This window comes from Apteryx rowi, unplaced genomic scaffold (genome assembly GCF_003343035.1).
Source record: "Apteryx rowi isolate R43461 unplaced genomic scaffold, aptRow1 scaffold_182, whole genome shotgun sequence".
In the NCBI taxonomy this organism is placed as follows: domain Eukaryota; kingdom Metazoa; phylum Chordata; class Aves; order Apterygiformes; family Apterygidae; genus Apteryx; species Apteryx rowi.
Window position 1 is genome coordinate 1,473,344 of NW_020448108.1, and position 14,616 is coordinate 1,487,959.

Below are 14,616 nucleotides of genomic sequence, written 5' to 3' on the forward strand. Positions count from 1 at the left end.
ATAGATCAGATAAGTATGCATGTCTGGGGAAACAAGTCCAAACCCTGGAGAAACCTTCTAATAGCCCGCAAGCCAGACTCCACATTTATTTTACTATTGCAAGTTAATCAAATGCAGTGGAGTCAAGTCTCTGAAGTCTACTGGGATATCGTGTATCTCTGAAGTACTTACCTTTAGTCCTTAGATTTTTTTTCAAATAAGTTTGGTGGAGGTAGTTTATAATACTTGCTGTTATAAACTACCAACTAAAACAGCCATCTCCCACAGACATGCCACAAAAATGTGAACTGCTATCAAAACTAGTCTGTCTGCCTAGCTGATAGCTGTTTTCTTTATAACTTCAGTGGAACCTAGCTGATACTTGGAAATCCTGGTTATTATGAAAGAYTTTTTGATGACTTGAGCTAGCTGATGACTTGGAGGGCTTTAATTTTTTTTGGGGGGGGGGAGGTAAGGAGATTAAAACTGTTTTTCCTAACACTTCCTTGCTGTTTGAGCTCTTATTTTTTCCTTCCTGCAATAGTCTATAAAAGACCCTGCTAGTCTTCCTGAACTTGCATTCTTTGGATCTGGACAGGTCAAAAATTACAGGAAGCTGTATACAATCAATTTCTTTAATCTTTATTTCTTTTCTTCAGTGCCTTACAGCGTGGGAGTCGATTATACCACTATTGCAAGACAAGCCAGAGACCAAATAAGAAGTACCTTCATGGACAGTCTAGCACCTCTGTGCTCAGTACCACTAGACATACTGGAACCATATGAAGGACTCTTTTGTCAAGTTAACCGAAGTGCCAGCTGTGTTTAGGCTGGAACAGACCTTCTGAAAACTATTTGAATTTCTTYCTCATTGTCTGTGTTTAAACTGGGATATGTTTCATCTTTTTGAGTTACCTTGAGTGGTTCCTTCTCCATCCTATGGAGTGATCCTGAGCTCATAGTGAAAGTGCACAGGGATCTCAATAAAACTTACCTCTTTAGTCTGGAAGGAACTGATGAGTGGAACACTAAAAAGATGAAAATAAACTCTACTGCAAGGTGCCAAATGACATCTTTAGTACCATTCTGTTTTGTTTGATCTAAAAAAAGATAATTACTCCCATGATACAGTACTTCCTAACCACTCCTTATCTATGTTTTGGAAGGAGAGGGAAAGGCTGGAAAAGAATGTTTTCTGTTTTGCTACCACTTGTATGGTCCTTCTAGATAAAATGATTTTTTGGACTTTTCTGTGTGGAGGTTGGGCTGGTTCTAGATAGAACATACTGACACCGTTTGCAGAAAGCCTGTGATGCAAGCATGAACTGTGGGTTTTTTTGTGAGTGTGGCATGCTATTGGTTCATACTGAATATCTTTGTTTACCGTGGTGATTATGAAGTAATGTCAGTAGGCTGAAGTGTACTTGTGACTGACTTGGGGATCAAAATAGGCCTGGGTGTGGGAGTGAGTTAAACAGCAGCCTCTCAAAGCTTCTGGGAATGATGGAAGCAAGTATGAGTCTTTATTGTATTCTTTACTAAAGCTAGCTCTGGAAGTTACACAGTAGATTTAAACATGGATTAGGAATATTTTGTTTCTTCTGAACTAGAGCCCCTTTGGGCTTGGTTGCTGAAGGTGCCTGCTGTAGTAAAGATGGAATTTTGCTTTCTCTCTCTATTCTTTTGCAGCAGCCAAAAGCCAAAAAGTGTCAAGTGCTTGCTTACAGCAAGCATCATCATGAGTGTGAAACCTGCCTTAAATGTGTCAGTGAGGTTTGATAGGGAAAAAATAAGGTATTACCCCTATAAGGTACATGTAGTGTTCATAGCTGTCTCTGAGCCACATGGCAAGTCTTTTGAGACTTCTTTTGGTACAGATCTATTCTCCTGTTAAGTTTTTGTTGGCCTTAAATGTAACTGCTTATTCAAGTCCCTCCTTTCCCTTTCCCTTATGGTCCAACCTCAAGTAGCTGCCTCCATGTTGTTAGTGGCCTTAGGTACCTTCTAGAGAATGTAATGCTGCCATGGTGAATCTGAGATCCTTTTGAATTAACAGCATGCAGATAATTCTGGATTAACTCTTTATCTATAAGAAGTGAGGAGGTTTGGGGCTCATGTCAAAGTAACATCAGGATTTGGAGGAATAAATAGCTTTGAATGCTTAGTGCTAAACTTCTGAGCGATTACTTGATCTCTTGCAAAGAACCTGAGTGCAGTTATTGGAAATATACAACTCTTGTGTTATCCTGTGATGATGTATCAAATATCACTTTGGTTTGGATTGTGTCCTTAAACACTAAATGTGCCTGAAGCTCCCCTGCTCAGCTTGGAGGCTTTATAGCAACTGTCAAGATGAGTTATCATTGCAATGTGGTGGCTGTCAGGCTAATGTGGTGGTGCTCCCTGGGTGGGAGAAGTCAAGTTTAAGGCATTTTAAGAGGTTTTCGTATTTGACATGACTTCCTTTGACAGCTTTGGGGTACTAAACAGAAATTACATTTTGTGATTTAAGCTGCCAGTTTCTCATACATTTACTTGGTGTAACAAGGAATTCTGCTTTAGGTTGCTGTTAGGTGTAGAACAACCAACCACTCTTGCTTTTCAAAGGGAGTGTTTAAAAGGTTTCTTGAAGCAGTAATCCAATATTTTTCTCCATCCTTCTTCCCTTGTAAATTAAGTTCTTGTAAATGCATATTATTAACAATCTGACCACCTTCAGGGTTTCAGTCAGTAGACAAGCCATGTTCTCAGTTCCAGCACTCATAAGATACTGTAAACAAAAGGCTAGTCCTGCCTTCCTTCTTTCCCACAAACTGGGAAAACATCAGATTTTTTTCCTTAGCAAGCTTCTGTGACCTGGTTTCTTTCTGTGAAATGGAGTTTCCCAGTTGACTCTGCATCACTGCAAGTCAAGTGAAACTTAATTTGAACTGATATTTAGACATTATTCCCTCTACCCTATCAAAAAGCAGTGCAAGATGAGCAGAAAAGTTTTTTTGTTGTTGTTTTTGTTTTTGTTTAAAAACAGGTGAGTAGACTTTCTGATGCCTTATAAGATTTGTGTCCTATTCCCTGCAGTTTTGAGTCAAAACTGAAATGGGTTGAGGTTCTGGGCAAGCTAGTACTGGACAGTGCAGCTGTATGCGAGGAGCATAATGGACAGTGGGGAGTCCCAAGTTAAGTTTAAATCAACAAGCAACTATTTCTGCTGGAGCTTCTATTTAGATTTTCTTTAATCTGAGGCTCCTGATTCTGCAGTCTGACTCTTAAACTACTACTTGACCAAGTTGTGTTTTCATCTCAGATAAATCCCTTTCTGGCAAAGCTGTTGAGAGGCAGGCAGACTTTGTTTCCCTGCTGCATTATGTGGCTCTGTGGCACCTACCAAGTTAATCCGGAGGAAAGGCTGGAACGTTTAGCTCAGGCTGTGGCCTGCAACAAGATTTCTTGGATGACTGAAAAAAAACAAAACCTCTCAAACTTCTACGTGGAAAGTAAAACTTAACATTAAAAAGAAGAGTCCTCTGCAAGAATTGTGTAGAAGAGTGTGTAGTAGTGGGTCTCTTGGCCCCTATGGGCTACTAAGGAGTCTCCTTATTAAAAAAGAGCTCTTGTTGTAAACCACAGGGTTACTGTGGGAGAGGCTGTGAGGTGTGGGGAGAATCCTGACTTTGAGATGTGATGCAGCAGGGCAGAGTGGGCAAGCTACAAACAGGCAAGAAATTCCGTTAAGATGTAAAGAGTACACTTAACTAACTGCTGTTATTGGGAGGTTGAGATCTGACTGAGCTGTTAGTGCAGCTCTGCAATGTTGATCTTGTAGACCTTTTGTGTCTCTATATTTGAAGAGCCCAAATGTTAATGGTGAAAAGCAAAAGATTTTGTGAAAGGAAAGCAGAGACGCGAGTAGTGCAGGAGCTTCATCTTGAGTAACTTGAGTGTTCTGTCACTTAGGGTCACCCTCTCTGCATGCAGTAAAATGTCATCAAAAGTAGTTGCGCCCTTCCTACAAGCCTATGTAAGATGTGGGTCCTTAAACACTTAAATTAACCCAGTCTTCTTTTTAATCCAGAGCCAGAACAACTTTTGTCTCAGAGAACGCATAACTCACTGCTGTCCTGGTTACTTGCATGCTGTTTCTAGGATTGTTTGTTTCTTCCTCAAGTGGCACCAGCACAATAAAGCAAGCACTGAGATCCTGTTTTCATGCTCAGGTATGAACTGTGTTGTTCATACATATCATCATCAGGTTCTGACTGTTGCAATAAACTTAGACACTAAAACATCATTATGGATTTTTCAGGTATCTATTGAAAAATAAAATGGTGTTAGGTATAGCCTTTAAGGGCATTAATTCTTCAAGCATGAGTTGCATCAAAAAATAAACTACAGATTCTTCAGTGCAGTCTGTTTTGACTTTTTTTTTGTCATAATGATGCTTCTGCTAGGGATAGAGCGGTGGAACAAGTGGTAGAGAGGAACAAAAGCAAAGTGTAACTGGCAGTGAAGGGGCTGCAGAACTACTGTGAGAGCACCTTGGAGGAGTGGCTCTGCCCAGCCTGTTCATGGTGTATTGCCTCAGGTGTCAGTCCTGCAGATATCAACATACAAAGATATCCCAGCCCCACAGGGACTGTTCATGTTTTGATAAGACCCATGCTTTTGTTGAAACTTATTCATTCCTCTCAAGAAATTGTGCATGATTAATGTGTCAGGCTTTTAAAATCTAAGATACTGGTGCTTATGACCACTCAAAATGCGCAAAATGCGGTAGGTAGAAATGAACTAAATTAGCTCATTAGATGTTTAGCCTCCTTAAATCCTAAAGGTAGAACAGTCTTTCCCTTGGTGTATAACCTTTTACTACAATAACCAATCAGTAGGGGAATTGAGGTTTCTTTTTAAGGTGGGAGACTTGCTAGTACTTGCGAAATACTTTTGACAGTAAAACTGGGGACTGCAGGAATAAACTCTTTGCCTTTGGGGAATGTGAAGGTTGCATTTTAAACTTTTTTGGGGTGCTATTTAGCCAATTTTAAGGAATCATACAGATGTATTTAATTCTACACTTGGCACTGTGGAGTACTGCCAGTGTATCTGATGCGTATAAGTCTCTGTAATGAACTGGACTAGTTTTAAGCTTGCTTGACTAAAGCATGTTACTTGTCCGAATGTTACTTACCCTTATGTAAATGACTTGCCAAAACTCTAAAAGGTAGGAGCTGTCCAAGCCTACTTGGGAGGCCTTGGTACTCTACACTTTAAAGATGAACCATTTTGTTAACTCTGCCACTGGTATACATATCCACACCTTCAGATCTGAGTGCAGGATTGGAGCCAGTGCCACTTTCCCACCACTCAAAGGGACAGATATTTTTCTTACAGCAGTGAACAACCAGGGTTTTGTTCTTTAGCATTTGAAAATAGCGCAGCGCCACCTTCGTTCTTTTCCTTCCTCTGTACCTGCATCCATCTGCCCCTTCTTAAGGTTTGTAGAGCTATGCCTTGTGCATGAAGGCAGGCTTGCTTTGACCGAGTTAGTGCTCGTTATGTTCAAGACATCAGTACTGAAGACTGAAACATTGCTTGCTCGTTGTGCAAACTGTGTGCTACTTTTGACCTGTGTAAAACCTGCTCACTGGAACATGTTTACTTCGCATACTCATACCATTAAAAAACAAAATGAAAGCTGTGAAAAGACTTGTCTTTGTGTGAATTAGCAAGTAAATGATGTAAAAATGGGAATGAGGCTTTTATTTCATGTACTCAACCAAATCTACCAACTATGCTCTTGTTCAGACTAGCAGGTTATGAAATGTTGTCTTGATTTCTGGTGCTGGCATGCTTCTATTCCCTTTCATATATCTCTGTATAAATATACTTTGTGCATTGTTTACTATGGAACTAGTATTGATGGAGAAAAACACTTTGAGGTAAAATTGTTTGTAATGCTCTGTTAGTGTGTACATTTTTTAAAAAAATGCACCATTTCTTTACCTCAATTAATTTAATGGAATGGACCAATAAATGTATTAAAAGATGACTTCTTTACCTAGAATAAATGTTTCTTTTCTTGCAGTCTTCACGACTGAAGTTATGATGTGTGCAGTAGCTTTGCTGGGCAGCTCGTGATCTTACTGCAAATATGCTTCCCTTGAAAGCCTATTGCACTGCTGATTCAACTACGTCTCAGCTGTCCACTGCTGTAGAATAATTTGTGAAAGTGGAGCCTGGAGGTGAGGAAAGAGTGCAATAGGACTTGTAGGGGGCAATGGGCATGGCAGTAACCCCCTCTGAGCAGGGGAGTTGCATAGTGAGGAATCAATTTCTGCCTGCCAGATCCTTGGCTCAGACTGAGACTTCCTGGGTTGCTTCCTGGTTAATGCAGCTACTGTAGAGTTTTTAGCTTACTTTTACACAGCTTGGGGGTTGGAAACAACTTAATCCTTGTTAATTCAATCAGTGTGTAAGCAGAGACATAGTCTAGACCCTGATCTCTCTAGGGCATGCTAGTCTTATGAACCTTGTTTAGCTTTTGAACCATTTAGCTGATAATGTCTCATGCCAGTTGCTATATTGCGTAGCATTCCTTTCTAAAGGGGGTTGATCTAGCAAGATGACTACTACCTGACATCAGGGTCCTTATGCCTCCATAAAAACTGTACTGGTGTGCTTCGCTTACCAATTCTTAACTTGTTACAAGTGTAGTAGGTCCTGGTGGTATGAGTTGAAATGTCAATGTCAGCTCTTAAATCATAGGTGTCCTGCTGTAAGCTCTGTTAAAGCATTTTACAATCTCCCAGAAATCAGGGACAAACATCTGTTCAGTAGTGTTTTATTGCAGAGATTACAAAATAGTGGGTTTTTTTTTTTAATGATATAACTATATTTTAGAGCTCTTCCTTGCAACATCAATTAGATGGGCTGACAACTCTCTCTACTTGTCTCTAACACTCATTAGAGTAAGGGAGTCCTGCAGACCCCCCCACACATGCAGCATGCTACTTGTGGACCCCTACTTCGTAAGCCAAAGTCACAGGGCTGCCTCGAGATTTCTAACTGAACAGACAAGAAGAGAACTAATGGAAAACTAAGCCTGATGCTCATCTTCCCTCTTCCAAATTGAACAGCATGGCTAAAACCTTCTTTTTTGTTTTTATGCTCTTCTTGTCTGTCTGCACTATTAAGTCAATACTGCTAAGCAGCCTRGAGTGAAACCAAAATGCTCTGAAGACGGCTGGTGTGCAATAGCCAGCATGTCTCTGCAGTACATCATCTCACAGAGTAAGTAACAAGGCAAACTTCTCTGTCCTGGCTGAGTTTAGTGGCTAAGAGGTTGTGCAGTGCTATGAAATAGGAACATAGATGTTTTTCACTTTCAAATCTGTAGGGACTGAATGGTTATCAAACCTTCCCCTTGGGCAGCTCAGAGAATTGAAAAGATGTTTTAGCAGCTGCAATTCTGTCAGGCTGTCAGAATTTGAAGGGAACCAGTGGTTGAACGTTGTTTGAAGGCCACAATGCTGTAAAGAACAATAAAGATACACATTACAAGAGAAAAGCTAGCAAGCTACTTCCCAAAACTAGAGTTTCCTCTTTCCTCATTAAGTCTTTGGCTTTGTTTAAACTTTGCTGAGGTGTCTGAAGCTGGCTGAGCGCTTATGGGCTTCCTTAGGAGAACCTTCCAGCTTCTCTATAAGTTGCTGTATTTGCAAGCAATGAAATGGACACCATTTGTCATCTGCCAGATTTGAAGTCCTGGTACCTGTGTTTGTGCTTGTAACAATGCTCAACTTCTACTTGTAGACCACATTAAAAGCAATTGAGTATCTAGCAGTGACTCTCTGTTAAACTGCAGATTTGTGCACATGAAACGGATTACTCTTGCATCAGGAACATATGAGGAGGAAAGCAGAGCCTTGGGAAAGATGGAGAATGAAGTAGCCTTCTCCTGCACTTGCACTCCTGCTGACACTGGGTATATGCTGAAAAGTCCAGAAAGGATCTAGTGGTCTGGACTAGACAGACAGCTGATAGTGTAGGAGCTTTCCTTAATTTTTTTTCCACTCTTCATATCTCAGTGATAGTACTGAAGCTGATGGAGGATACATGGTGACCTCAGACTTTCTGCTATTATTACTTTTTTTTTTAAGCAACAACAAAACTTTGCAAGAGTTTTGGTTCAGGTCAGATGGTAGTCTATCCAGCATCTGCCCTATATCTGAATATGGATATTGTTGTTGCATGGATCAAATATATTATCGTAGTCCGCTTCAACTTCACACTGGGACAATATTGCCCTTTCAAGGAGTGCAATGAGCTGGAGGGACTTGGTGAGGGGACAGTGACATGGGAGAGATGGAGGGAGATCCCTCATAAACATTCTAGGAGAGTAGATTGACATGTCCTGGAGATGCTCTTTCAGCTTTCTCTCCTGAAATTAAACTAAGCTGATTTTGTGCTTAGAACTTGCTCTTGAAAATATAGATCTCAGTCATTCTTTAGCTGTTCAGCTGAGCAATTCAGTTGGGCATCAGAAGAGTAACCGTTTCCACAACTGTGTGGCAATGGTTTCTCTTTGAAAGAAACACTGGAGGGAAACTGAAATTACTCTTTTCTATCACACTGATAAATAACCTGTAATGGATTTTAAAAAAAAGTTTTACTTTATAAAGCTTTATTCCCCCTCTCTACTTACTACTGTTTCAGTAATATCAAGCACTGCTTTTGCATGAAGGCTTTGTCCCTTGGGATTATTAGTTCTTAAGCACAGCTAAATGTTCCTCCTACAGCGATTCATGTTACATTAAACAAAAAGAAGATTTAAAACATTGGTTAAACCACTTGCAAGTTTCATTCTTTGAACCTTCTTGATATTTGTGGATCTAGTTCTGCAGAATTTTTGTTGTTAAACAAAAATATTTTTCTTTTTCCAGTCTTCATTGTACATTTTAGACCTAGAATCAGGAATAATAAAGAAAAATTAATGTGCTTTTTAACAAGACCCTTTCCATTCCTTACCTTACAGGGAGGAGACTTAGGCAGCCAAATAGGAAAGACAGAATGAAACAGAACCCGCTGTACCAGTCCATTGTGCCTTGATAGATCTTGTTGTAGATGGCAGATGTCACTACTCCCGTGATGACTAAGGACAACTGCAGCAGAACAAACACCTTACCTGTAAAACAAGAAAATAGGTTATCCCTGGGGAGAAAAAATTGCTGTGGTATGTCTTTGCAGACTCCACACAGATCACCATTGCATGGAAGACTGATGTGGTCATTGCTTAACAAATGCCAGATAGTATGATCTTGTACCTGCTGTTGTTCTGGACCAGAATTAAATGCCTTGTTTTATCCTTTAAGGCACAGGACAAAAGAACTATCTAGAAAATTGGCTACTTAAACAGTTGCTAATCTGAGCTATTCCAGATGTTGAGGTAGCTGCTTGAGAAAGCAGCAATAGATTGGGAAATAAAAGTGCTCATTTCCATAGGATGTAGAAAGGACCTGGGCTAGCATCTTTAAGATAAGGGAGATTTTAGTCAGGGTCTGCTTCTGTCGTAAGCCAGAAGGCTGATCCGCTGGATTAAAATGGTAATACTACCTGATTTCTGGAGCATTGGTGGTGTCAGTGGCAGTGCTGTCTTGAGGATAGCTCATGTCCACTGTGGGCATTGAGTGTAGTTTGTATATTTAGGGAGGAGGGAAGGGAGAAGTTGAATTATAACTGAAACAGCTTGGGAATAATCTTTCTTGCTTAAGCTTGGGGTTCTGCTTCTGCGATGGTAAGTGGGGGCAGGGGAAGCAATGCAGCCCCCGGGCGTGTGCAAACTGGGGGCTGGTTCGGGGCTATGAAATGAACCTGTCGCCCTCACTGCCTTCTCCACCTGCGTAGTGCCAGCTGCCGCAGCCTAAGGACACAGCTACCCCCAGGCAGTGGCTGCTCCACTGCGTTGTCCTGCTTGTGAACTCATCTGTCAGCGTAGCCAAGTGCCGCCTGGGTAGCTCATGCTGAAGGTTAAAGACAAGAGAGGCTGACATATGATCCAAACAGCGTGCTGATTAATCTGGTGTACAAGTTGCATTATTTGTGGCAACTAGGTGGGTTTGTTACAGACAACTTTAAGGAGCACAAACAATAGGAATGAACTGGTGACAGAGCACAGCTTCTACATGACTATTTTTGTATTATCCATCAATATACGGATAAGGAAATTGGATGTTGTACAGTAGCACCGCAGGTTGATTTCTGCATCTGTTTGACTGAGCTTGTAAGATATCCAAATATGACATCATTTGGGAGAGATAGAAAGTGTAACTAAAAAAAGATGAAGGAAATTCATCATTCTAAAAGCTGGAAGTAAAAGAAGGCAAACGTAAATGGTGTGATTGTTGTGCTGCTTCATTCCAACTTCTTCCTTCTCTTGATTTTCCCTGGAGCACTGTGCTTTTGAGCTCTGGTATTTTTTCCCTGCCTTTGAGCTGCACACTAATGGTAATCTCTTAAAGCATGTGCTGAAAATTTTGTGGGTGTATGATGAAATAACTAGGGAGGAGAAGTTTCTACGTGACAATCCCGTTCAGCAAGTTTTTCTGCTCCTCCCTTCCCTTCTGTGGTACCAACTGCTCTGTTTTTATCATGTAATATGCAGTTGGTAGCAATAACTTATTTTTGCCTTTGTATTCTAGGCTGAATGGAGGGGCTTGGGGGTGTTTGACTGATAATATAACTCACCATAAGATGATCCTTCAACATGCTTGGATAACATGGACCTGATGGTTGGTAAGGGGATGAGGGCAAAGAGCATCACTACCCGTGCTGTAATGCAATAAATATTTAGTTATCATCAGTACCTGCTTCCTGTCTCATAATACAAATATCGCTTTTGAAGACTACATGCCTGAGGCTTGGACAGAGCCTTTGCTTTGCCTTTTCTTGTCCCTGGAGTACCACAAAGCAGTACAAACCTGTAATAGGAGTGTAAGTCCTTGCTTCGTACCAGAAATGGTGGCTACATGAGCTATCTCTCCGACCGGCAGAGTACTTTCCCTAGACCTAGAGTTTCTTGGTCTCTGCCTGTCCTGAAATCCCAACAGAGCTGGAATATAGCACTGTCCTCTGTGACAGGTGAGGTGGATGATTCATATCTCACAAGCAGAGAGAGCATCCTGTGCTGCAGGACAGTATGACATTATATTGGTTTAGTAACATGGTGCTTCTGGCTTGGGCTAAAGTATTTTAGGCTCTCTCTAGTGTGGAAATTTTTAGGGAACAGTAGCTGGCTTCCTGTCAGCAGAAATGATCTCAGCAAAGACTCAGTCCATGTCTAGTGTGCTGAGGTGCTTCTACAATGCAAGGAACAAGCATCTTGTGAATGGTGTGGCAGCATGTGTTGATGATGGGCTTAATTTTAAACATACATTTGTATTATATTATTTTTGTTTTGTCTTTTTTCCCCAGCCTGGTTGCCAAGTGGATAAACAAAATCTCTTAAAAAATACACTCTCTTTTTATCTGCTTTTAGTACACCAAATGTGATATCCTACTATCTTTGCCTTTAAAAATAACTTAGTTTGATTTTCAATTTCTCATTCCCTCTAGGGACACACAGGAAAATCTCTTCAGGTCAWTTCTCTTTCATCTTTTCCTCACTTTCAGAAACAGGACCTGGAAGCCATGTGACATACTCTTTCTGTTTGTCAAATATGAATCATCCATTTCACTGCCACAAAGGATGTTGTTCTTGTTTTTTGTTTTCTGTGTTCCTGTGGAGGCTACCTCCCAATAATAAAGTTGCCTTTTCCTTTTCATGGGATGTCTGGCCCATCTGTTGTTACCTGTCCCTCAGTCATTTATATGTAGTGTAGGATTTGTACATTACACTGTGATAATGTTTTAGTTGCTGAAGCAGATCCAGTGTTCCACTATTAAATTTCCCATCAGCCATAAATGTCTTACAGCAACAAAAACAAATCATGTGTTAAGATGTTCACTTAATAGGAAATCTTTGCCAACTTTTTGCTATTGTAGCCTTAAGCCTTTCCTCACAACAAGCACATGCCTTGTATTAATGCAGCAGTGTTGTCTGACTAGTAGTAATAGCCAACAAGAATTCCTACTCCCACACATTGTAAGCATTGTTTCCCTGCTCAGGTTTGGATTATGACCAAGTAACAAATTACAAGTTAACTAGCCTTGAAACTAAGCATTAACAAAAGTGGATGCCTCTTTCGGATATTTTGGGGCGCCGAGTGTAGCAATCTGAAGCCAAACATTGGGAAGGGGAATGATGAAACCCTTGCCTCCGAAGTCCTATAGATTTTGGTAGCTCAAAGTAGCTGCCTACATCGTAAGTGAGTGGAGGGCTACGGGGCATGGGAATGACAATCTGGTTATTCTGTGAGCTGCTGAAAGAGGGGATGGTCCTGCTGCTAGGTAAAGTAGATGACTATGAGGAAGAGAAAAGAGGAGGGAAACCAGAGAAAGCTGCTTATCATGCTGAACAGTGTTTTGACCTCAGTATTTGAACTCATCTCATTTACTATGACAACGAAACGCTCTTGTGAACTATTCTTGTGACTCTCTACTGAGCTTCCTGCCCTGGATTTCCCAGTAAAACAGAGCAAAGACCCTTCTCTTAGTACAGAAACATCCTAGCCCCTTTCTCAGACTACACTCACTCCCACACACAGCAATTCATCTCACCGATGTAGAACAAGAAGGTCCACCGCACAAAGGCCATGATGAGGATGCCAGCGCTGAAGGATACCATTCCAATCATGATCATTGTAGTATCTCTTAAATACTTGGAGAACACAAATACCCCCAGGAAGCTGGTGACGAAGATCACATACCCAGCAGCATTGCCGTGGCCAATCTCCACGGGATTCCAGCTTAAAGGCTCCCTGAGCAAGAAGAGTGGGAGCACGTTCATTGCACCAACCACTGCAAGGTCATACAGAATCGCCCCAACAAAGAGCATGACAATGATAAGTTTTGAGGGTGCTACTGGAGCGAGGTTGCCGCTCTCAGAAGAGTGGAAATTCCCTGAGGCTCCTGTGCTCGCTGGTAGCTGGCTGCCACTGTCCCCTGCGCTCTCGGCTTTGGCTGAGCAGGGAGCTGCTGGCTTGGGGACTTTCAGAACAAAAATGCTGTAAAGGAGACAGAAAGCATAGCAAGCAATGCTGCAGCCTACCAGCACAGTGCCCTCTCGATAGCGATCACTGAAGCCAATGAAGAGGTACCCCGATGCCATGCTTCCCAGGAAGCCAGCTAGGCCGTACACCAGCTCAATAATGATAAGCCGCAGAGACCTCCTGCTCTCAGAGGAGCCCAAGGATCCCAGAGCCATGACAGCTGCCCAGAGCGTGGTGAAACCGCCTGTCAGCCCATTGAAAGCAGCAGCCCCGTACATCACCTCGATTGGCCAGTCCAGCAGGATCAGGAGGAGCAGGAGAGATTTGGAGCCCAAGTAGCCAAAAAGAGGGAAGCAGATGGGAATCTTCCGATGCACCTTGTCCCCCAGCTTAGACAAGCCGTAGGCTGACACCAGCGGGCTCAGGCCCAGGACTAGGTTGTAGATGATATAGAAATTAGAGACAGCCTTCTGCTGAGCATCTTGTAGTGAGTGAGAGGGAGAGGTTGAGTTGGTCTGGTTGTAGTAGTTCTTCACCACCAGTAGCAGCCCTGTGTCGTAGAAGGCACTGGCCACCTGGGAGCCAGCAACCACTGGTTCAATCCATGTCCTCATTACTGCTATCCCCACCATGGCAGCTGATGGCTGGCTGTTCTTCAGAAGAGGGGAGACCTGTTTTCAGGGAGATGTGCTGCAGGAAATGCCCTTTCAGAAGTTCTGCTCTGGAGACATACTTGAAGTGGAGCAGTGGAGGCGAATCAAAAAAAGAAAAAAAGTAAAAAAGTAAAGATCTGCCAGATAGCACAGAATCAGAGAATTTTGCAAACCTGAATAAGAGAATATTTGCACAGCACCTTGCTACATCTGTGCACACACGCACATCCCCACACTGCTCTGATCTCTGGCTCATGCAAGAGAGGCTTTTGTACAGATGGAGAACGCCCTGCACTTGCTCACTGCTGTTGCTGATCTTCCTGGTAGAGTTTCAAAACAGGTCATATGACCCAGGGGAATTTCTGTCTCCCAGTTTAGGAAGTGAAAATGACCTGATCATGTAATTGCTGCAATTAGTTTTTTTTTCCTTTTGGCATCCCTCATGTGTGAGAGGAATCTTGGGGAAACAAGGCTCACACCTAGATGTGGGGGTGGACAAAGGCTGTCTGTTTATTTATCAGCTAATTCATGAATTCCCCCTGCCTCCAGCCCTTTTTCCTTTCTTCCACATCATGGTGCAGCTGGCTCTTTTGAACTTACCTGCTCCTTTCTGTGTTATTGCTAAATCTCACCCCTTCTGTCATTGCTGTTTCAATAATGCAATCAGGAAATTGCACCAAAAAGAAATGAGAAAAAGCCTATTTTTAGCAATCTTTCTCCTACAACTGCCTCTCCAAATGCTTTTGTCTCTGGATTTTACAATTTGGGAATTTCTAAGAGGAGGAGAAAAGCCTTGATTTATACACTGGAATTGGCTTCTGCTGTGAATAAGCAGTGAGTAGAGT

The 14,616-nt window shown here is 41.9% G+C and overlaps 2 protein-coding genes across 3 annotated transcripts in view; one reads left to right on the forward strand and one right to left on the reverse strand.

Annotated features, from left to right (window-relative positions):
• The window catches only part of SNX30 (sorting nexin family member 30), a 52,958-nt gene extending 48,579 nt beyond the window's left edge, over positions 1-4,379 (forward strand). The window contains exon 9 of the mRNA XM_026061568.1: positions 639-4,379. Coding sequence (XP_025917353.1) covers positions 639-698 — 60 coding nt within the window. The 3' untranslated portion in view covers positions 699-4,379. The remainder of the gene's footprint in view (positions 1-638) is intronic.
• Positions 4,380-6,709: 2,330 nt separating this feature from the next.
• SLC46A2 (solute carrier family 46 member 2) lies at positions 6,710-14,003 on the reverse strand. 2 transcript variants are annotated; one of them, XM_026061551.1, is made up of 5 exons: positions 13,972-14,003; positions 12,688-13,850; positions 10,717-10,800; positions 9,001-9,157; positions 6,710-7,502 (listed from the first exon to the last, which is right to left on the reverse strand). In XM_026061551.1, exons 2-5 carry the CDS (start codon positions 13,748-13,750, stop codon positions 7,445-7,447), a joined length of 1,362 nt encoding a protein of 453 aa, XP_025917336.1. In that variant the 5' UTR covers positions 13,751-13,850; positions 13,972-14,003; the 3' UTR covers positions 6,710-7,444. The 2 variants fall into 2 exon arrangements, with proteins under 2 accessions (XP_025917336.1, XP_025917335.1); XM_026061550.1 differs by having other exon boundaries at positions 12,688-13,990.
• Between the last annotated feature and the right edge of the window lie 613 nt (positions 14,004-14,616).

What these genes read in the sequence shown, in the direction of transcription:
- SLC46A2 (XM_026061551.1), bottom strand. Translation starts at nt 13,750, where the DNA reads ATGGTGGGGATAGCAGTAATGAGGACATGGATTGAACCAGTGGTTGCT. An exon ending in GACCTTCTTGTTCTACATCG is followed by an intron (nt 10,801 to 12,687) that starts GTGAGATGAATT and finishes ATTGCATTACAG; the next exon opens with CACGGGTAGTGATGCTCTTT. An exon ending in CTAAGTCTCCTCCCTGTAAG is followed by an intron (nt 7,503 to 9,000) that starts GTAAGGAATGGA and finishes TGTTCTTTACAG; the next exon opens with CATTGTGGCCTTCAAACAAC.